The 23,203-nt window shown below is 34.5% G+C and overlaps 1 protein-coding gene across 7 annotated transcripts in view; it reads right to left on the bottom strand.

The window, feature by feature from the left end:
* Positions 1-23,203, bottom strand: part of LOC129742096 (protein abrupt) — a 183,970-nt gene that overhangs the window by 94,313 nt on the left and 66,454 nt on the right. For all 7 annotated transcript variants that reach the window (XM_055733942.1, XM_055733943.1, XM_055733938.1 and 4 more), the window contains exon 3: positions 409-1,398. In XM_055733942.1, coding sequence (XP_055589917.1) covers positions 409-1,029 — 621 coding nt within the window. In that variant the 5' untranslated portion in view covers positions 1,030-1,398. The remainder of the gene's footprint in view (positions 1-408; positions 1,399-23,203) is intronic.

Genomic DNA, 23,203 nt, shown 5'->3' with positions numbered 1-23,203 from the left:
CATTTTTATCATTTTTGTTTGTGTTTTATTATGTCAAAATGTGTCAAACGCGTATTGAAATGTATTATGATGTGTCAACATATGTCAAAACATGTCAAAATGCGTCAAAATTTCCAAACGTCAAAAACTTAAATTATGTCCTAAAAGTCAAACGACCAGATATTTAAACCAGCTTCCTTCAATGACCGGGTGAGACGATAAAAATGAACCTAGATCGGTGCAGTATGTCATCCTCCGTTCGTTCTCAATTTCCATCAATCTGTCAAATCAATCTCAGCAAAAGTCACGACGACGCTAGACAACGGACGTCTCTTTTGTGAGTGACTACTGCGGACAATCTGGTCTGGTCTAGTCTGTTCGCGTTGTTAGGTCATTCATCTATTCGATAGGAACCCGTTTCACACTTACCTTGTGTGCGGTAAACGATCGCTGCTCGCAGGCAATCGTCACATCGACAAAGTCCTCCTCATCCCGCAGATGCCGGAACGAGGACAGAATCGAGGACTGGAAGTCGTTCCATTTGAGGGCGTACTGTTGCTGCTCCGAGGGCGTCGGCGACGCGATGGACGACCGCGGATGGATTGCGGATTGCTGCTGCTGCGATTGGCTCTGGTGTTGCTGGTTGCCCTGTTGGTTGACCGAGGAGGACGAAGAGGATTCTAGGTCCCGGTCGCCGCCGCCGCGGCGCTGCTCCCGATGATGCAGCTCCCGTTCTCGTTCCCGTTCCCGGAATAGCTGCAGGTGATGGTCCATTTTGGCATCGCCCAGGCCGCCGCTGTTGCTGCTTCGGTTTTTGCCGCTGCCGTTGTTATTGTTATTGTTGTTGTTGTTGTGTATGCTCAGGTTGCTGCCGGCGGCATTGCTCTGGTGCTGATGCTGCTGCTGGCTGGTGTCTGTCGTGTGCATCTGCTGCGTCTCATTCATCCTGTAGGCGGCTATAAGGGTGGCGGCCACGTTGCTGCCTTGTTGGGTGGCCGGAAATCGTCTCAATTTCTCACTCTGCTGGACCGCGACAGTTGCCGTCGTCATTCAACACATCGAGACTGGGCTAGGGGCTCAGGTGGCTGTTTGGTGGTGGTACTTTTTCTCTTCTTCTTCTTCTGCCGTTTAAAACAAGTCGCAAGCGAGGGTGGGTATTTCCGGTACTCGGTAGTAACTCGTGTTTCTTTGTAGTTTTGTTTTTTTTTGTTTTAGTTTGTAATACGAATGCTTCTGGGATTCGCGTTCTCAAGAGGTAGTAGTTTGCTTTCTAGACTTAGCGTTGGTAGATGGTTGTGTTTTCTTATTTCTGTATTTGGTTTGAGATCATTTATGCTTTCGCCGGAAATCCATTTTTCTTGTTGTTGCACTAGGTGGCGTTTCAGGGGGCTTTCCACCAAAACGAGGGACGGACGGAATCTGTAAAGGGTTGAGGAGAAGAGAAGAGAACGAGTGAGATGCTATGATTAATATTCCACAGACGAACACTAATGCATGCAGAAGAGTTGGGCAATGGTGCAGTAGTGGTGCATTTTTTGGCTCCAGCCGACAACTTCCAGGACTGTGAACTGGCTAGCTGGCTCGGTTTTTCGGGTTAAGGGGGTGGTAGTATTTGTTTGGGTGTGATTCTAGTTTTCCGTCAGGAAAACGCAGGCGCTATGATTGAATGTACCGCACACAAAACCTGGGAAAGGAAGCCGTTCCGGGAACAGGGAAGAGTACTTGTTTTTATTGTTTCTATAAAATTGCACACAACCCGGACTGAAGAAATTTGTCCTGGCGAGGGGGTAATAACATTACGGAGACTCAAATTTTGGGGCCCACCGCCATGGTGCTAGAGTAGTAGTTTCGGGTAGGGAGCACTATACACCACCACACTGTCAAGGATTCGGTCGATTTTGTCGGCTGTTTGCCAAACCTCTCTGTATGGGTTAGTGCTGTTGTTCAAGTGTAGATCAAAATAATAAAGATTAATGCTTTTTAATGGTGCACATGTTACGAGTCTTGCCATGCTTTGACTAGACCGGAGACCGACACTTTTCCTGTTCCACTGAGAAGGTTTGTGTGTGAGTGCCAAGTGATGGAGTTCCATCACAGAAAATTTGCTTCCTCGAAAAAAAAAATGAAAAGGGAATGAGGCACAGTTGTATACAATGCGGACTAGAATAAATATTAATATGAGAATGCATTTTAATGGAAGGTTTTGCTCTGCTGAGGACTGTTTTTGGACTTCTTTTTGGAATGAGGCAGATTATCGATCCAGAGCGTCTGGAAAGTTATTGCTGGACCGAAGAATGACGAATGCAGCTGGACTCGGCAGTTTCAAAATTAGAAATTTATTACTTCTTTTCAAATAGTTGTTCATTTTATCTCAAAATTGATGAGTTTGTAAATTTTCTTCAAATGAGTATATCATACGAGCTTACTCCCTTCCTACACTCGGCTTTAAACAGTGAGGATTTGAAAAGATGAAAAATCAACTGCCTGCTAGAAATCAGAATTCAGAAGTCCAAAATCAGAAGTCATGAGTAAGAAGTCAGAAGTCAGAAGTCAGAAGTTAGAAGTTAGAAGTTTGAGACAGAAGTTAGAAACATGAAATCAGAAGTTAAAAGTTAGAAGTCAGAAGCCATTGGTCAAAACTCAGAAGTCTGAAGTCAAAAGCAGAAGTCAGAAATCAGAAGTCAGAAGTCAGAAGTCAGAAGTCGGACGTCAGAAGTCAGAATTCAGAAGTCAGAACTCAGAATTCAGAAGTCAAGTCAGCAGTCTGAAATCAAAAGTAAGAAGTCAGAAGTCAGGAGTCAGAAATCAAAAGTAAGAATTAAGAAGTAAGATGTCAGAAGTCAGAAGTCAGAAGTCAGAAGTCAGAAGTCAGAAGTCAGAAGTCAGAAGTCAGAAGTCAGAAGTTAGAAGTCAGAAATCTGAAGTCAGAAGTCAGAAGTCAGAAGTCAGAAAACAGAAGTCAGAAGTCAGAAGTCAGAAGTCAGAAGTCAGAAGTCAGAAGTCAGAAGTCAGAAGTCAGAAGTCAGAAATCAGAAGTCAGAAGTTAGAAGTCAGAAGTCAGAAGTCAGAAGTCAGAAGTCAGAAGTAAGAAGTCAGAGGTCAGAAGTCAGAGGTCAGAAGTCAGAGGTTAGAAATCAGAAGTCAGAAGTCAGAAGTCAGAGGTAGGAAGTAAAAATTGTAAAAATTGTAAACATTGTAAACATTGTAAACATTGTAAAAATTGTAAAAATTGTAAAAATTGTAAAGATTGTAAAAATTGTAAAAATTGTAAAAATTGTAAAAATTGTAAAAATTGTAAAAATTGTAAAAATTGTAAAAATTTTAAAAATTGTAAAAATTGTAAAAATTGTAAAAAATGTAAAAATTTAAAAATTAAAAAAAATGTAAAAATTGTCAAAACTGTCAAAATTGTCAAAATTGTCAAAATTGTCAAAATTGTCAAAATTGTCAAAATTGTCAAAATTGTCAAAATTGTCAAAATTGTCAAAATTGTCAAAATTGTCAAAATTGTCAAAATTGTCAAAATTGTCAAAATTGTCAAAATTGTCAAAATTGTCAAAATTGTCAAAATTGTCAAAATTATCAAAATTGTCAAAATTGTCAAAATTGTCAAAATTGTCAAAATTGTCAAAATTGTCAAAATTGTCAAAATTGTCAAAATTGTCAAAATTGTCAAAATTGTCAAAATTGTCAAAATTGTCAAAATTGTCAAAATTGTCAAAATTGTCAAAATTGTCAAAATTGTCAAAATTGTCAAAACTGCAAAATTGTAAAAATGGTAGAAATTGGCAAAATTGTGAAAATTGAGAAATTGTAAAAATGGTCAAAATTGAAAAAAAATATTAAAATTGTGAAATATCTATATTAAAATTTTAAAAATTGTTCGAATTGTTAAAAGTATAAAAATGGTTAAAATTGTCAAAATTGTCAAAATGGTAAAAATAGTAAAAATTGTCAAAATTTTAAAAATTGTAAAAACTATAAAAATTATCAAAATTGTAAAAATGTAATAATTGTCAAAACTGTCGAAATTGGCAAAATTGTCAAAATTGTCAAAATTGTCAAAATTGTCAAAATTGTCAAAATTGTCAAAATTGTCAAAATTGTCAAAATTGTCAAAATTGTCAAATTTGTCAAATTTGTCAAAATTGTCAAAATTGTCAAAATTGTCAAAATTGTCAAAATTGTCAAAATTGTCAAAATTGTCAAAATTGTCAAAATTGTCAAAATTGTCAAAATTGTCAAAATATTCAAAATTATTAAAATGGTCAAAATTTTAAAAATTGTAAAAATAGTAAAATTTAAAAAAAATTGTTAAAATTGTCAAAATTGTAAAAATTGTAAAAATTGTAAAAATTGTAAAAATTGTAAAAATTGTAAAAATTGTAAAATTGTCAAAATTGTCAAAGTTATCAAAATTGTTAAAATTGTCAAAAATGGTCAGAATTGAAAAATTGAAAAAAATTGTCAAATTCGTAAAAGAAGTAAAAACTGTAAAATTGTAGAATTTTCAAAATTGTCAAAATTGTAAAAATTGTAAAAATTGTAAAAATTGTAAAAATTGTAAAAATTGTAAAAATTGTAAAAATTGTAAAAATTGTAAAAATTGTAAAAATTGTAAAAATTATAAAAATTGTAAAAATCGTAAAAATTGTAAAAATTGCAAAATGGCAAAATTGTTAAAATTGTGAAAATTTTGAAAATTGAAAAAATTGTCAAAATTGTTAAAAATGTAGAAATTGTCCAAATTGTCAAAATTGTCAAAATTGTCAAAATTGACAAAATTGTTAAAATTGACAAAATTTGCAAAATTGTCAAAATTGTCAAAATTGTCAAAATTGTAAAAATAGTTATTTCATCTATTCAACAGTATATGTTTTTTCTGTGTTCCGCAAAGTCCCTCGAAGGCCAAATCCAGCCCTGGCAGACCTTCTAATGCCAGATCCGTGTTATGAATATCACAATTTGCAATGAACGTAAATAGGCAACAGCATATGAATATCGCAAACAGACGAACGAACGAGCGATAGACAGGCGCGGTCGCAAAATTGCGACGGACACAAGCAAATATTGAAACCAGGTGACCAAGCCCGGCTGAATGTAAGCGATGAAAACTGCATCTAAATTATAATGATAAAGCCAATCAAGATTAAACATTTAAATGATTCCCGGGTTTGTGTTATTTGAAAATAACGCTTAATCGGACGTATTACCAATAATAGCGCTCTCGGGAATATAATTGCAAGAAATGTTTTTTTTTCCTTCTAATCTCTTCACTCGCTCTGTAACTGACGTTCATTCATTCTTCCATCCATTCATAGGAAAATGCACGCACATGGAGCAATAGGCCACTTCATCTAAAAAATGGCTTAGGAGGGGGAAACTTCCACGGGAGGAAAGAAATATCTTCCCAAAAGCTCGCCAACGAAAAAAAAAAATGAATGTGGGTTGCCTTCTCCAGTGTGGGTAATTGAATGCTATTTTTAAATAATAATTTTTCAATTGGCTTTTTGCGCCTGTTTGCGTTTTCCCCCTTTCCCGAGACGAGGAACGACTCTTTGTTTTTTTTTGGTTTGGTTTTGTTTCTTACACTGCCTGGAAGAAGCATTGCTGCTTATTTCCTAATTATTCATAATTTTCTTCGCGCGCTAACTCGCGCTAGCTTGTTGTGGCTCCACGCACCGGGAAAGAACAACCGGAAAGAAGAGCGACTCTTCAAAATTTGATTTATATTTATGCTAGTTCTGCTGTTGTATTAATGCTAACAAGCACACAATTGGAGGCAGCAGCAGCAGCACATTTCCTGGTTTGTTTTAGCTGCTGCAGACGGATTGATTCTTCCTTTTCCGTTCCGTGTTTTTTTTTTTGAATTTTGAATTGAAAATTATAACTAAAACATCGCTGACACCTGGTTTGGAGTCGTAGAATTCTAGAAAATAATGTCAAAATTGTCAAAATTTTTAAAATTGTTAAAATTGTCAAAACTGTCAAAATTGTCAAAATTGTCAAAATTGTCAAAATTGTCAAAATTGTCAAAATTGTCAAAATTGTCAAAATTGTCAAAATTGTCAAAATTGTCAAAATTGTCAAAATTGTCAAAATTGTCAAAATTGTCAAAATTGTCAAAATTGTCAAAATTGTCAAAATTGTCAAAATTGTCAAAATTGTCAAAATTGTCAAAATTGTCAAAATTGTCAAAATTGTCAAAATTGTCTAAATTGTCAAAATTGTCAAAATTGTCAAAATTGTCAAAATTGTCAAAATTGTCAAAATTGTCAAAATTGTCAAAATTGTCAAAATTGTCAAAATTGTCAAAATTGTCAAAATTGTCAAAATTGTCAAAATTGTCAAAATTGTCAAAATTGTCAAAATTGTCAAAATTGTCAAAATTGTCAAAATTGTCAAAATTGTCAAAATTGTCAAAATTGTCAAAATTGTCAAAATTGTCAAAATTGTCAAAATTGTCAAAATTGTCAAAATTGTCAAAATTGTCAAAATTGTCAAAATTGTCAAAATTGTCAAAATTGTCAAAATTGTCAAAATTGTCAAAATTGTCAAAATTGTCAAAATTGTCAAAATTGTCAAAATTGTCAAAATTGTCAAAATTGTCAAAATTGTCAAAATTGTCAAAATTGTCAAAATTGTCAAAATTGTCAAAATTGTCAAAATTGTCAAAATTGTCAAAATTGTCAAAATTGTCAAAATTGTCAAAATTGTCAAAATTGTCAAAATTGTCAAAATTGTCAAAATTGTCAAAATTGTCAAAATTGTCAAAATTGTCAAAATTGTCAAAATTGTCAAAATTGTCAAAATTGTCAAAATTGTCAAAATTGTCAAAATTGTCAAAATTGTCAAAATTGTCAAAATTGTCAAAATTTTCAAAATTTTCAAAATTGTCAAAATTGTCAAAATTGTCAAAATTGTCAAAATTGTCAAAATTGTCAAAATTGTCAAAATTGTCAAAATTGTCAAAATTGTCAAAATTGTCAAAATTGTCAAAATTGTCAAAATTGTCAAAATTGTCAAGATTGTCAAAATTGTGAAAATTGTGAAAATTGTGAAAATTGTGAAAATTGTAAAAATTGTGAAAATTGTGAAAATTGTCAAAATTGTCAAAATTGTCAAAATTGTCAAAATTGTCAAAATTGTCAAAATTGTCAAAATTGTCAAAATTGTCAAAATTGTCAAAATTGTCAAAATTGTCAAAAGTGTCAAAAATGTTTCACAATTTCAAAAATTTAAAAAATGTCAAAAATGTCAAAAATGTCAAAAATGTCAAAAATGTCAAAAATGTCAAAAATGTCAAAAATGTCAAAAATGTCAAAAATGTCAAAAATGTCAAAAATGTCAAAAATGTCAAAAATGTCAAAAATGTCAAAAATGTCAAAAATGTCAAAAATGTCAAAAATGTCAAAAATGTCAAAAATGTCAAAAATGTCAAAAATGTCAAAAATGTCAAAAATGTCAAAAATGTCAAAAATGTCAAAAATGTAAAAAATGTAAAAAATGTCAAAAATGTCAAAAATGTCAAAAATGTCAAAAATGTCAAAAATGTCAAAAATGTCAAAAATGTCAAAAATGTCAAAAATGTCAAAAATGTCAAAAATGTCAAAAATGTCAAAAATGTCAAAAATGTCAAAAATGTCAAAAATGTCAAAAATGTCAAAAATGTCAAAAATTTCAAAAATGTCAAAAATGTCAAAAATGTCAAAAATGTCAAAAATGTCAAAAATGTCAAAAATGCCAAAAATTGTCAACAATATCAAAAATGTCAAAAATTTCAAAAATTTAAAAAATGTCAAAAATGTCAAAAATGTCAAAAATGTCAAAAATGTCAAAAATGTCAAAAATGTCAAAAATGTCAAAAATGTCAAAAATGTCAAAAATGTCAAAAATGTCAAAAATGTCAAAAATGTCAAAAATTTCAAAAATTTCAAAAATTTCAAAAATGTCAAAAATGTCAAAAATGTCAAAAATGTCAAAAATGTCAAAAATGTCAAAAATGTCAAAAATGTCAAAAATGTCAAAAATGTCAAAAATGTCAAAAATGTCAAAAATGTCAAAAATGTCAAAAATGTCAAAAATGTCAAAAAAATGTCAAAAAATGTCAAAAATGTCAAAAATGTCAAAAATGTCAAAAATGTCAAAAATGTCAAAAATGTCAAAAATGTCAAAAATGTAATCGTCAAAATTCTGTCAAATTGTGTTTTGGAAGCCGTGAAAATTTGGCTTCTCCTTAAATCCGGACCTGATGTTTGCTCAATGAAAAACACTCAACAACATTCTACGAAGCGCTCTAAGCCGATCGACGACGACTACCGACTACTAAGAGCTAAGCGGTTCGACCATCAACGATGATTAACTGTAATTTAGGCTCATCTATCCCCAAGTGGCCACAACAAAACGAGACGACGACGACGAGTGCGACAATATTATGTACGCTTCGAGAGAGTACTCTGACGATAACAACAACAAAAAACACCGGTCGCAATGAATATCTACAACACCGGTGAAGGTCCCCGTATAATAATTCACCGAACAGCGTTATTCAGTTGTTGCTGCCTAAATATTTTGCTAGCGCGAGTAGAATTTATTGCAAATTCTTACCGGTCAAGACAATCGCGAGGCGGTACGTTAATCTCTGTGGTTATTTTCTTTTTGATGACCGAACAAATGCTTGGCCATCGGAAGAAATTTGCTCGAGTCGGGTACGTAAATTGTAAGAAAAATTCGGACCCGATGCTTGTTTGACAGCTGGCTTTCCCAGAGCAGAACTAAACAGTAACGTAGCGGCAGCCGGGAAAAATTACCGAGAAAGAGTTACACTTACGAAGTGTTCTAACTAATTGCTACCTGCGCGGGATGTCGGGGTGGTCCTCGTGAAAAATTTGCTGACAACCGGGGACAGTTCATGACTTTGTCCTAGGGTGACTTGTTTTTTAACTACATATCTTAAGGAAATTTTAAAGTTGCTGTTAACCCTATGTTAATTCTACTCTATGTAAGTATTATCGAGCATGGGAGCATGTATAATTTGCGGTTGCGAACGCGTGATGACATGTACGCCCCCATCAACGGTAATTCTTGCATGACGGGCGACTGCCGGCTGAATGCGATCTTGACTTTGACTGACAGAAGCTCGAATGACGAACCTATGTACTTATCGTTTCATGAATACCTCATTCATTATGAGGTAGTCATTCCACACGCTTTGATGTGACTGTGACAGTGATTAAACCGGAGCAAACGGGCCTACAAGTGCCGTTCTTTTAAAATTTCGATCCCGAAAATGGGAAACTAACATTGATCAAGAAAGATCCCCTCTTTTCAAAGTGTCTAGAAATAAAATTAGACCAAAAATAAAGGAAAAAATCAACTATTGCAGCTGTCTCATGTCTTAATCTTCCTTGGAGCTATAATTCGAAACAGAAGCTCCGCTGTAAGAAAGTAAGACGAGGGGGACATTTATACGTTTTTCTCCATCGCCGTCCCGGTAGCGTCTGTAGTCTGCCACTTAGAAAATGGATGGGGGAGGAAGCAGAGTGTACTCAGTACAGCAGCTTGCTGCACGCACGTGGATGCCAGAAATTGGGTGGCACAAAACATGTGATGGGTGTTTTGTGTCTTTCGCGGCCGCGGCCGTGACGACGACGACGAAATAAAGTAGCGACAACCACAGAAGAGGGTACTCCAAAGATTTGGTGACAGTGTTGCCACTGGAACCGTGAAAAATTTGTTGAGTTTTTAAATGCTTTAGTGAAAGGTTAAAACTATGGAGTTTTGAGTAACTCTGGTTTAGCGTGTAAAAATTTACAGAGTCGAGATGTAAAATTGAGTTCATTCAACGTTTTTTGAGAAATAATTTTTCAGACCTTTTTAGATTCTTAGAAAAAGAAATACTTTCGATAAAGTTATTGAAGAACTACCAAATCCTTTCAAAAGTCGGTCACGCCGAATAAAAACTTTAGAACCCGTAGACACCGAGGTAGAAGTTTTACTTTGCCATATTACTTCTTAAATACAAATACTGTTACTATCGTAGATTCTGAAGCATTTCAGAATTTTCTCAAAAATTTCCCACAGTTTTGGTTCAACAGCTTTTTGTCTACATGATTTTTGAAGAACTACACAAGCTGATTTTGCCAACTTTGTTCCCTAATGATGGATAGTGTTGTCCTTCATGGAGCTTGAGAAATTCGGAAATTTTAAATCGGTTACGTTTATCAGTCATCTTAATTACTTACGGTTCCTTAGCTGTTTTTTTCTTCTGAAGTATGTTCTTAGAAGGTCTTACCTGTAAATAGAAAGATGAAATATGAAATTAGTTTTTTTTCAAAGGTGGTTTTCTGTTATAATACGGAAAAAAAAGTTGAGTTTTATTAATAATATTCTGGCTATATTCAATCATATTCATGATTGATTCTCGACCAACTATTTTTATTAAATATTCAACCATATTTGTATGATTGGTTCTATGAATTCAACTATAAATATGATATCTTCAACAACAATTGTATGATTGATCCAACCATAAATATAATAAATTCAACTATATGTTCTGATTGATGTTGGGCATTCAACTAAATATATTGTAGATTCAACTATAGAGCTATGGTTGATTTAACAATCAATATGAGGGGTTGTCAAATTAGGGGGATAATAGGGGGATTGACTCAATTATACTTCTATGATCGATTTTATGCGTTCAACTATATTTTATAGTTGTTTTTTGTTGTAGTTTTCCTGCATTTATTTCTATTTTTATTTTAGTTTTATACATATTTTATTTATTCATAAGCACAAAAAAGATTATGTTAACAACGAACAATATGATAATGCTTTGTTCGGGCTATCCAATTATTCCTCCTTTACTTATCATCTCCTGTTTTGCAATTGAAAAACACGAGCTTCCTGCTGCTGAGGGCACGTTTGCTACATTTATGTAAATGTAGTGTTTGGATGTGAAGTAATCACTCGAATATGACACAATCAATCATAAAAATATAGTTGAATTTACATAGTTTAATGCATAGCATCAATCATACATTTGTAGTTGAACTTATCATAGTAACAGTTGAATCAATTATACCATTACAATTGAATCTATCATATTTATAGTTGAATGTAAGAGGTCAACCAGGATTGTATAGTTGAATCTATTATATCTCTTGTTGAATGCATACAATCAATCTCATAATTGTATTTGAATCTAACATATTTACAGTTTAATCAATTATACCATTATAGTTAAATCTATTATATTCATGGTTGACTGCGTAAGGTCAATCATCAGTTTGTAGTTAAGTCTCTTATATTAGTAGGATACAAAAAAATCAAGTACGCTTTGATGATCGTTAAAAATTGGCAAAACGACAAGCATGTCAAAATTAATAAAATAGTTAAAATTGACAAAATCGATGGAATCGACAAAATCGAGCAAATCATTCAAATTGACAATATCAACAAAATCCAGGACATCGATAAAATCTACAAAATCAACCAACTCGACAAAACTCAAAATCAAAAAAATTGACAAAATCGATAAAATTGGCAAAATTTGTAGATCAACACAATTTACAAAATCGACAAAACCAACATCATCATAATAAATCGATAAAATCGACAAAATCCATCAACTCGACCAAACCAAAATATCAACAAAAGCGATAAAACTGGCTAAATCGACAAAATGACACAATCTACAATAACAAAATCGACAAAATTTACAAAATTTACAAAATCGTCGTCAAACTCGACAAAATCGACAAAGTGGACAAAGTCGACAAAATCAACAAAATCGACGGAATCGACAAAATCGACAAAATCGACAAAGTGGACAAATTTAACAAAATAAACAAAATCGACAAAATCGACAGGATCAATATAATCGAAAAATTTCGAAAAAAATTGACATTAAAAAGAATGACAAAAATAAAAAGAAACAAACGGAAATCAACGAAAATTGATAAAAATTAATACGGATCGACATAATTGTACGAAATTCGACCAAATTGACTAAATCGACAAAATGGACAAAATCGACAAAATGGATAAATTCGAAAAAATTGACAAAATTTAAAATATTGACAAAATCAACAAAATCGACAAAACCTACAAAATCGACAAAATTGACAAAACCAACAAAATAGACAAAATTTAAAAAATAAAAGATACTAACGAAAATCGACGAAAATTAAGAAAAATTGATACAGATCGACATAAATGTACAAAATTCGATCAAATTGACAAAATTGACAAAATTTACAAAATCGACAATATTAACAAAACCGACAAAAAAGATAGAACCAATAAAATCGACAAATTTCGAAAAAAAATTGACATAAAAAATGAATGACAAAAATAAAAAAAAAAACAAACGTAAGTCGACGAAAATTTATAAAAATTTAAACAGATAGACATAAATGTACAAAATTCGACAAAATTGACTAAATGAACAAAATCGACAAAATTGACAAGATCGACAAAATCAACAAAATCGACAAATTTGACAAGATTAAGAAATTTGAAAAAAATAAGAAAATTGAGAAGATTGAGAAAATTGACAAAATTGACAAAATTGACAAAAATTGACAAAATTGACAAAATTGACAAAATTGACAAAATTGACAAAATTGACAAAATTGACAAAATTGACAAAATTGACAAAATTGACAAAATTGACAAAATTGACAAAAATGACAAAATTGACAAAATTGACAAAATTGACAAAATTGACAAAATTGACAAAATTGACAAAATTGACAAAATTGACAAAATTGACAAAATTGACAAAATTGACCAAAATTGACAAAATTGACAAAATTGAAAAAATTGACAAAATTGACAAAATTGACAAAATTGACAAAATTGACAAAATTGACAAAATTGACAAAATTGACAAAATTGACAAAATTGACAAAATTGACAAAATTGACAAAATTGACAAAATTGACAAAATTGACAAAATTGACAAAATTGACAAAATTGACAAAATTGACAAAATTGACAAAATTGACAAAATTGACAAAATTGACAAAATTGACAAAATTGACAAAATTGACAAAATTGACAAAATTGACAAAATTGACAAAATTGACAAAATTGACAAAATTGACAAAATTGACAAAATTGACAAAATTGACAAAATTGACAAAATTGACAAAATTGACAAAATTGACAAAATTGACAAAATTGACAAAATTGACAAAATTGACAAAATTGACAAAATTGACAAAATTGACAAAATTGACAAAATTGACAAAATTGACAAAATTGACAAAATTGACAAAATTGACAAAATTGACAAAATTGACAAAATTGACAAAATTGACAAAATTGACAAAATTGACAAAATTGACAAAATTGACAAAATTGACAAAATTGACAAAATTGACAAAATTGACAAAATTGATAAAATTGACAAAATTGACAAAATTGACAAAATTGACAAAATTGACAAAATTGACAAAATTGACAAAATTGACAAAATTGACAAAATTGACAAAATTGACAAAATTGACAAAATTGACAAAATTGACAAAATTGACAAAATTGACAAAATTGACAAAATTGACAAAATTGACAAAATTGACAAAATTGACAAAATTGACAAAATTGACAAAATTGACAAAATTGACAAAATTGACAAAATTGACAAAATTGACAAAATTGACAAAATTGACAAAATTGACAAAATTGACAAAATTGACAAAATTGACAAAATTGACAAAATTGACAAAATTGACAAAATTGACAAAATTGACAAAATTGACAAAATTGACAAAATTGACAAAATTGACAAAATTTACAAAATTTTACAAAATTTTACAAAATTGACAAAATTGACAAAATTGATAATATTGATAATATTGACAAAATTGACAAAATTCACTAAATTGATAAAATTGACAAAATCGACATGACCAGAAAAAATTTACAAAATCGACAAGATCAACAAAATCGACAAAATCGACAAAATCATTAAAATCGACAAAATCTACCAAACCAATAAAATCGATTAAATCGATAAAATTCGAAAATTGACATAGAAAATGACAAAAAAAAAAAAAAAACAGACGAAAATTGACGAATCTTGAAAAAAATTGATAAAAATCGACATAAATGTTCAAAATTCGGCAAAATTGATAAAAAAGAATAGACATAAACAAGTAAAGGATTGAAATATTAAAAAAATGTTGTCATAGAGGTATTTGATAAAGCGTTGAAAAAATGTGTACAGAAAATGTCCGAAATATAATAAAAAAACTGTTTGTAAAAGTGCTCAAATGTGCTTAGAAACGTTCCCAACGTTCCCAGAAACATAAATGACATCAATGTGTAAAATGTGTAAATATTTGGAAAATGAATGTAAATTTTTTTCAAAAATGCGTCTTCAATGTGTTCAAATTTGTCCAAAATGCAATAAAAATGTATCCAAAATGTGTCCAATATGAGTCCAGGATGTGTCAAAAATGTTTAAAAAAAAGGTGATCAGAGTGGTTTAAAGTATCCGAAAAATCAATTCTGGCAGCCGTAGCCAAAAAAATGTCTCCATATGACTTGGATCGGTATTTTTCGGTCCCTCCTGCCCACCCCAATTGGGACGGAAAAAGTGTACAATCGTGGAACCCTAGAAAAGAAAATAAAAACGCGTCGCGGAACAAATGTCGCGACCGATCAAAAAAAAAAAAAACACAAGCTTGTATCATAGTTATGCGGGTGGGGAACCAACAGTTGAATTTTTCGAGGGGGTTTCGGGGCTACCGATTCGGCGAGTACATCCCAACCCGAGAGTGACACGCAAATGAGATAAATTTAAAAATAAACTGAAAACATGTGTACGCTCTGGGAATGCCGCAACTTATATGTATGATCGAGTGAGTATGAGCGCCCTGTTTCCAAAAAAGAAACGATGGAAGCAGCAGCTTCCTTGCTTCCTTGCGTGTGTGTATCACAAACAATAATTGCGCTCATAATTTATCCTAAAAGCAGAAATTGTTTTCCGCGCGCGTTTTTTGGGGGGTAGATGCGGGAATCGGAGAAAAGAAGAGTCAAAGGTGCGGTTGGGGGAGTTAAGTTGAGAGATGTGCAATAAAACCACACCAGCATCAGCCAGCAAAACCGCTTCGTATGTCGTTAAAGGCGTGAAAAATTTCTGTTTCTGAATACGCGTTCGCGCTCGCTTACGCGCCAACAACACATAGTCGAGGCGCGACGCGAGGGATCAGCACTTAACAGGAAGTTTAAGAACTGACAAAAACAATTACACATGTTTGCGCTCGTTGTGCTTTACCTACTCTCATCGTTTATGGGAGAAGTTCATGGTTCTGCAGCTTCTGTATGCTTCCCGTCGTTTGCCAGTCTCCTCGTCTTCCTTCAAATACGCAGGAGAAACGGTACGCGTACGGGTAGGTACCCGAGTTTAATTTCATTTTTATTATTCGAAAACAACGGCGAATTATCACAATTTTTGTTAATACGCCACATCCTCTGAATGGCGCAATTGGCTTGGCTGGCTGGCGGAGGGGTCACAACACGTAGACTTCGGTCTGGCCAACAGGAACCATCCGGAGGCGCCACGGGGAATGATGGCTCAAATCACTTCACTGATGCTTCCAGTCAGTCCGCCAGAGACCGGTTGATCTCTCACTCGCGTTTTGTTTCCTCAAACCGGGAGAAAAAGTCAAGACCAACCGAAAATATTTCACCACAATTAAGTGAAATTGCGCTAATTCGAAAATCTTGTTCGTACGCTCGTACAGAACACAACTTCAGCTTTGGTCTTCATCGAACCAACGCATAGCCAGCCAGCCAGCGAACTAATAGAAGGTAATAAATGTAATTACTATGCTAATTTCATGTTTTCCTTCTATTTTTGCATTTCTCTCGACTGGCTGGTCTGGCTGTCTCTAAGGAAAGCAACAGGGAAGCAATTGGTTCGTTCACGCGCCCACGTTAAGCTGCTATCCAGTAGTGGTTATCCCAGAAAGAAAAAAAAAACCAGTGAAGAAAAAAACATATTCGATGATTGGCATTTGGATTTTGTGGAAAACAATTCCATGGGCAATCATTTGTATAGGCCATGCTCTAGTTTGCATTGAACACTTTTCCAACCTTGTATCGAAGGCATTTTGTGTTACACAAACGGTTTTATGATTAAAAGTTTCGATTATTGCGCAAAACCCTAAAGCTTTTGATTTGAAAATTAAAACGATCACTAAAGCACAACCACACACACTCACTCTCGACGGCCTAGGCACTGTAATTAAAAACGATATTGAAGATTAATTAACAGAGCTCCCCTCCTGTCGGAGCACAGAAAAAAATCAAACAAGAGAGCGCTGAAGATCCATTTCGAATTGCGATGCATCAATGCGAATGCGCCACCTATGTATGTTCGTATACGCAAACGCACCAGCAACAGCAAACGCGCGCACAAGATGATGCAAATGCTGCTGAGCGCCGCATGACTTCTTTTTTTTTCGAAGCAAACCACTCCACGCGTGCTTCTTTGAATCTCGCAATGCGCCTTGCCGGCCGTGTGTGAGTTTGCGTTTACCCCAAACGAATGAAGGTGATTGGCTAATTCGGTCCCCCAATCCCCCTCCCCCCTCTTAGCGGTTCCGCCCAATCACGACAAGACGCTCTCTTTTACCTGCCGCCGAGCGAGGGGTGGGTTTACTGGTGTGATTTATTATTATTTTGGGCTAAAGTGAATTAGTGCAAAACGTATGAAACGTTTTTTTTTTGAGTGGTTAAATTTTTTTTATCCATTTTGGATAGTTTGTCGGTGATGATATGTTTCAATTAGGCGATTTGAAAGGCTCGTGCTAGATATTTTCAAATTGGGAAAAGCGACATTTTTGCCTCCAATTGGTTGAATCGTGAGTAACTTCTAGAATCATGGGTTATTTCTGAACATTGCATCTGGATTAGGCATAAATAAATAGGTTAAAATTTTCGCTCTGTAAAAAAAAATGTTGTTGTCCAGAAGTAAAAATTAGTTTAAACACAATTAATCGAACATGGAATCCAGCTGATTATATCTGCAAATGTGAATATTGTGATCAAATTGTGAAGAGCGCTGTATCAAACGGGAAAATTCCTTGGATATTTCATACACCGGAAAGACGTGAGAAGCGGGAAAACGGCTTCAGAAGTTTCGGTTGCAATAGGTCCCAGTATCAAAACATCATCAGCCCAGCTCCTGCCAACTAAAAACGGACGAACGGATCAGAATCAGTGAAAATGTATCCCGTCGATGACAACTTATTTGATGAGAACTGACCTTTTAACTGTTTTAGATTTACAAAAAAAACTATATGAAGCGTTCGGCTCTCCACGCTCTATTCCTTCCCTTGTTCCGGTATCTTTTGCGTTATTTACTACATGGTTGGCCTGGCTGTAGTATTCTTTGCCATGCCTCTTTAAACGTAACAGAAAGCAAGGATGCTTACATCTTTTGGCCTAGGTGAGGCAAATAGAAATTCGCAGCAGCATTTTTTTTACTTTTCGACAATAAACTGAGCAGTTTTTTTTAAAAAGGGTTGTAATCGTTTAAGATAAAAATTCATGCCGGAACCAAAAAAAATCATCAAAACTGGGGGGCATTCTCAGTTTGATGGAATTTGCAAAAATGTTCGATGAAAAACTTTCTTAAAAATTTGAAAAGTTGCTGTGTTTGGCCATTTTTCATATATTATTCGATATTTTGTATTTTCCTTGCGAAAGTAATAGTATGTTATGTATGTAATCTGAAAAAACCACCAAATATATTTTGATTGTTATTTTAGCACATACATATACGGGCCGAGAGAATTCAGATGATTAATTTTTGTGAAACCTTGACAAAAATTTGCAAAGAAAAATGTAAAAGGCGAAGACTCGGTTGGTATTTAAGACCTCCAGAATGATTTTTGAACATTGTTGATAAAATTTGTAATTTTTTTGCGTCTGTAAAAATGTGCATATGTAATAATAGCCTTTTGAGGTTTGAGATTTGTTGTTTCTATGTGTAATGCTCTTTCGTGTAAAGTAAAACAAGCAACCATTTTTATGCTCGCAAAATTTCGAATAACATATTTCTAATTAAAAATAAACATTATCGTAAAGGTGTTTTAAAATCCGGAAACTACTTTCAACTGTGATTTGTTTTTTTTATTGACCACCTTCACATAAATCTGAATTTTGACTTTTCTTAACAAAACGTTTAAACATTTTGGTTTCTACTTATTTCTTATTCCGAAACGTTTTGTTGTGGTGTATTTTTTCAAATGATGAAAACAGAAATAATTTGAACCAAATACTAAAAATCTGCCTGTTGTGCAGACAGAATCTGTACCAAAAAATAATTCCAAAATCGGTACTTTTTTAGATAAATCTATATTTGTGGCAACCATCCCCACTTTAAATTACAAATTCGATTATAATTGGGATGTTTTGTTGAAAATCAGGACATTTTGAAGACCTTTTTTTTTTAAATCAGAACAATTCAAGAGTTTTTGAAAGATCAGGACGATCTCTTGAGAATCAGGACAAATCCTGGAAAAATCAGGACACCTGGCACCTTTGAAAGTAGCGTCTGGAAACCAGCGCAGAACCAACGTTCCAGTGAAGGATGTGTTAGCTGTGATGGACTTGGACTATATGTTTGAAATGTATCTTTTCCTTAAAACTATTGATCATCCTCTATAATCTTGTTTATTTTCATATTTCCCTATCTATCTTTTATTTTTTCTTCCAAAAGTGAACTAGATATAAGCACACAATTGTAATCAAACAAAACGAGTTTGGCTCCTTAAAGCCTTAAGGTATGAGCCGTTTCAAATAAAGAATTATCAAAAAAAAAAAAAAGAAAACAGCGCAGAGGTGCCAGGTATCCTGATAAATCATGATTTGTCCTGATTTTCGAGAGGCCGTTCTGATTTTTCAAATTGTCCTAATTGTCCTGATTTTTGAAGTATGGTCTTCAAAATGTACTGAATTGTTCTGATTTTTTTAAAAATATTTAAATTGAAATTGAATTTATAATAAAATAATCAGGATGCAGCGTATTTTCTTGTAAACGCACAAAAAAACTTTGTTAGCTCCATGGGTGCCAGGTGATTTTGTCAAAAATCAGGACACCATTTTGAAAAAAATATGGATTTTGTGGAATTCATGGAATTCATGGAAATAATATGCAGCTCTTTTTAGATTGCATAAATAAAGGCGAAAGTCAGTTGCTGTAAACGCTTTAACTTATGCAACAGACGTGAGCATCTTCTTGATCGGCTTGCAGTTTATATCGATAAACAGTAACTATTTCCATCGGTTTAACGAGATTAACTATTTCATTACATTTTTCTGCAAAGTTCTTTTGGTTTAATTACAAATTGAATTATAATTGAGTTTTTTTTTTTTTTAGAAAAATCAGAACATTTTAAAGACAAAATTTTCAAAAATCAGGACAATTCGAGAATTTAAAAAAAATCAAGACGGTATCTTGAAAATCAGGAGAAATCCTGATAGATTTATCAGAATTTTTCCCGATTTTCGAGAAACCGTCTTGATTTTTTAAACATTCTTGAATTGTCCTGATTTTTGACGCCTGGCACGCCTGGCATCTCTGATTATTTATCCGGAGAAGGGAATTCTCTTCATCAGTGGATATGATTGCTCTCGCTCACTTTTAAGTGTTGACAATCTCATTCTTGTCATTAGTGCGAATCATCTCTCCCGCACAGCTTGCAGGAATTCGACCGAAAAAATTGCATTCTCTTTCACTGACCAAGCCGATCTGAGGAGATTTACCATCCATGGTTCTGTGTAACGTAAGACACGAATAATAACCTTTCTAAGATTGAGCTTCTTTGTTACGATGTGTAATTTTTTTAAAATTGAAATTTGACTTCAAACCATAACAGCCGGGTGTTTTTGCTGCCGTGAGTGGGTTCGTCCCACTAGAACCACCTTGAGTTTCGTTTGCCTGATAGGCCCCTTGGTTCACCCTTTGATACTCCATATATCAAGAAGGGTACGGAAAGATCGTAGCTGAGTACGTGAGACCTTCTAATGGCGTATTTTTTTTTTGATTCCGGATTTAGTTCTGGAACCGTCAGATTAAAAAAACGATTTTCGGGTTTCGAGTTATTCCATACGTAGGTGTGCGTGAGAACGAGCGCAATGTTTACATGCTGCTGTCATTTTGTTCTCCCTTCTAGATTTCTTCATTCGGTTCTTCACATCCGGATTGCCGTTTTTCGTGTCCGGATTGCACTGGACAGCAGATAGTACGATTTTGCTTGGCTGGGAGGTTCAAAATCGCGGCAATCATCATTTTCCCGTTCATTATTTCAACTATTTTGCTTTCAGCCAAAAACAGCTGTTTAATGTTTTGACAACAACGTTGAGAGTATTGGTGAACTTCTCGCAAAACTGACTTTCTTCTCGGGGCGACTCCGTCCCTTTTTCGAGCGAACCTAGGTTGCCTCTCGAGAAATAAATGAGCACGATGACAGCAGTTAGAGCGAACCTAGGTTGCCTCTAGTTTGCCTCCAGATGAAAAAAATACGGTATAAGCCTCACCATACGTATGAGTCCAGATTAGGGTTATACCACGCCCTATGAGTGGTGTCATAAGAGGTCAAAGACCTCCCTTTTGCTTGTTAAGTCTCTTTCTCTCTGTTCATGCTCTCTTCTGATCCGTTGAGCTTTACACACTTCTCTAACTGCTTTTGCTACGTGACACTCTTTATCCTATGTTATGTCGATGTGAATCATGCCTGCGATGACAAAAGCTGCATCTGTGAGATGGTCCTGTAGACGCGCATGGCTATCAGCTGATGTGAACTCCGACATTTCGATCTGTTGCGTTCTACCTTTAGGGCAGAACTCCACGACGCTCCTCCGTATCGTAGCTTTAATAGTGCTACGATTGCAAGGAGACATCTCTTACTACAATTTGGACCATGGCAATTCGGCATAATCCACGCAAGTAAGTCGATGACTTTCGACGCACTATCACAACAGTATTTGACATGCACACCAAAACTTAAACGATGTCGACCATTACTCCGAGGTATTTCAGCTGCTTTTTCGAAAAACACACCACAGTGTGTCCTCCAAAAGTAATCTCCATGTACGGCACAACTTTTTTGTTGGTCACGAGTAGTACTTAGGTTTTATGGTGAGCTATCTGAAGCTCGACTTCTTCCATCCAGCTGCCAACCCTTTCTACAGATACCGTTGCAAGGTCTTCTACCTCCTAGATTGTTTCGCCGGTGATCATGAGCAAGATATCATCCAGAAATCCGAACAACTGCGTGCCTGTTGGTAGTTTCGACGATAAAACCTCATTAAAAATGGTATTCCAGAGCACAGGTCTTAGTATGGAACCCTGTGGAACACCTGCTGTTAGGGCATTATATGGCAACCCGGTTTCGGTTTCGTAGGTCAAGATTTTCAAAAAAAAACTTCCAATTATCCTGCAGAGGGTATTGGGAAAACGCACCTTGTGAGTGTGTCCTTTCCTAGAACTCTGTCTCATCTTCTGTGCCGACAGTTAATCCGTTTAAATTTATTATCCTCTCTAGTAGTTTACCAAGGCTATCAAACATACAAATGGTTCTGTACGACAACGGATGCCCTGGAGAGTTTCCCGGTTTCGGAAGTAACACAAGGTTCGCAGTTTTCCACAGTTTGGGGAAAGATCCCTCCTCGAGACACTCCTGTAACACCACTCTGGCCGTTTTTGGGATGGTCTGTACCGCCACCTCACCACACTGAATTTGGGATTCCATCTGGGTCTGGAGCCTTATTCACCGCAACCCAGCAACATGAAATCGTATAACAAATGATAACTTAAGTCGTTTATAATGGTGATGCGAATCGCAATTCCAACTGAATTTTGAAAAGATCGTACAGAATGTTGTCTGAAGTCAGTTTAAATCGGATATGATAGAATGATCGCCATGTTTGTAAATTTTGGCTACGATTTGAGGGCTATGAGAGTCAAATCTTTCGCTCTCTAGCATTCTTCCAATAGGTACGAACAAGCTGTTGGTGTAGTTTTCGTCGCTTAAGGAAGAAATGAAAATTTTGTATGTATACTGCCTCCACTTTGATAGGTGTTTTTCCAACATTCTAACAATCATTCTATAATGTTTATGGAACTTATATAAAAACAGCATACGAATATAGGAACAAAAATGTTCACTGGGAAGTTTCTTAGCGTGTGATTTCTTGTGCAATGTGTAATGCTGTGCTGTGTAACGTGACATTCAAATAATGATCATTGCGAGGCTTAGCATTGCTGTTGTGATATGTTATGCCAAGTTACGTACCGCTACAGACAAACAACATCATTGTGAGCCTGAGTTTTCTTTTAACGATGTGTAATAGTAACGTTCAAAATTATTTATTTGTGTCAGTGAGGAACGAAAGTGAGTACCATGATCGCTCGATGACAATGTTCAAAGTAAAATCTGTTCGATTTCTCAACGTTAATCAGGAAACAGGTCATGTCTTAATTATTTCGAGCAGCCGGGGTATGATTACCCACATGCTCGTCGTTCGACCAAAATAAAAACATGCAACTCGGCTAAAGAAGCAGAAGGAAAAAAAAACGCCAAATCTACTTGCGCAACTGGTCACCATTCATTATTTTCCACCCGTAAGTAGCAGCTACCTTGTACCTATACAGCAAACTTAGATCTGACGTCGTCACTTTCGATTAACCTCAAAGAAATTGAAAACCACCGAAAAATTAGACACGGTCAGAAAACAGCAAAACCCAAACATTCCATTCAGGTTGGGGCGAAGTGGGGTCTGGTGTAGTGTTTTTATTTTTGTTGTTGTTATTGATGATGGTGGAACCTTTCGTACTAAAGTACGCCTGTTGTCCCCCCTACTCCAAGTTTGCTACTCTATCTCTCTACTAACGGTACTCTGTGGTGTTACATGATCCATTTTTGCTGTTGTTGTTATTATTGTTGTTTGGTCCATGTGAAGGAAGCTGTCATTCGCCTTCATTTCTCGATCTTGAAGCAAGCAACACAACTTTTAAGAAGAAGGTAGAAGAGCGGGTAAGTGGTCGAATGCACACTGACTGCACGCATCAGCGCAGTTCACAAAACACACTCGCTTACGTTTGCTGCTCCTACATACTAACTAATCCATGGTTGGCTGCAGTTGACCCAAAGCAACATTGTTTAGAAGAGTCGTTGTCGTTTTTATTTTGTCTTCG

This window comes from Uranotaenia lowii, chromosome 2 (genome assembly GCF_029784155.1).
Source record: "Uranotaenia lowii strain MFRU-FL chromosome 2, ASM2978415v1, whole genome shotgun sequence".
NCBI classification, from domain to species: Eukaryota; Metazoa; Arthropoda; class Insecta; order Diptera; family Culicidae; genus Uranotaenia; species Uranotaenia lowii.
Note: the sequence above shows the minus strand (reverse complement) of the source record. Positions and strands in the feature narration are given on the sequence as shown.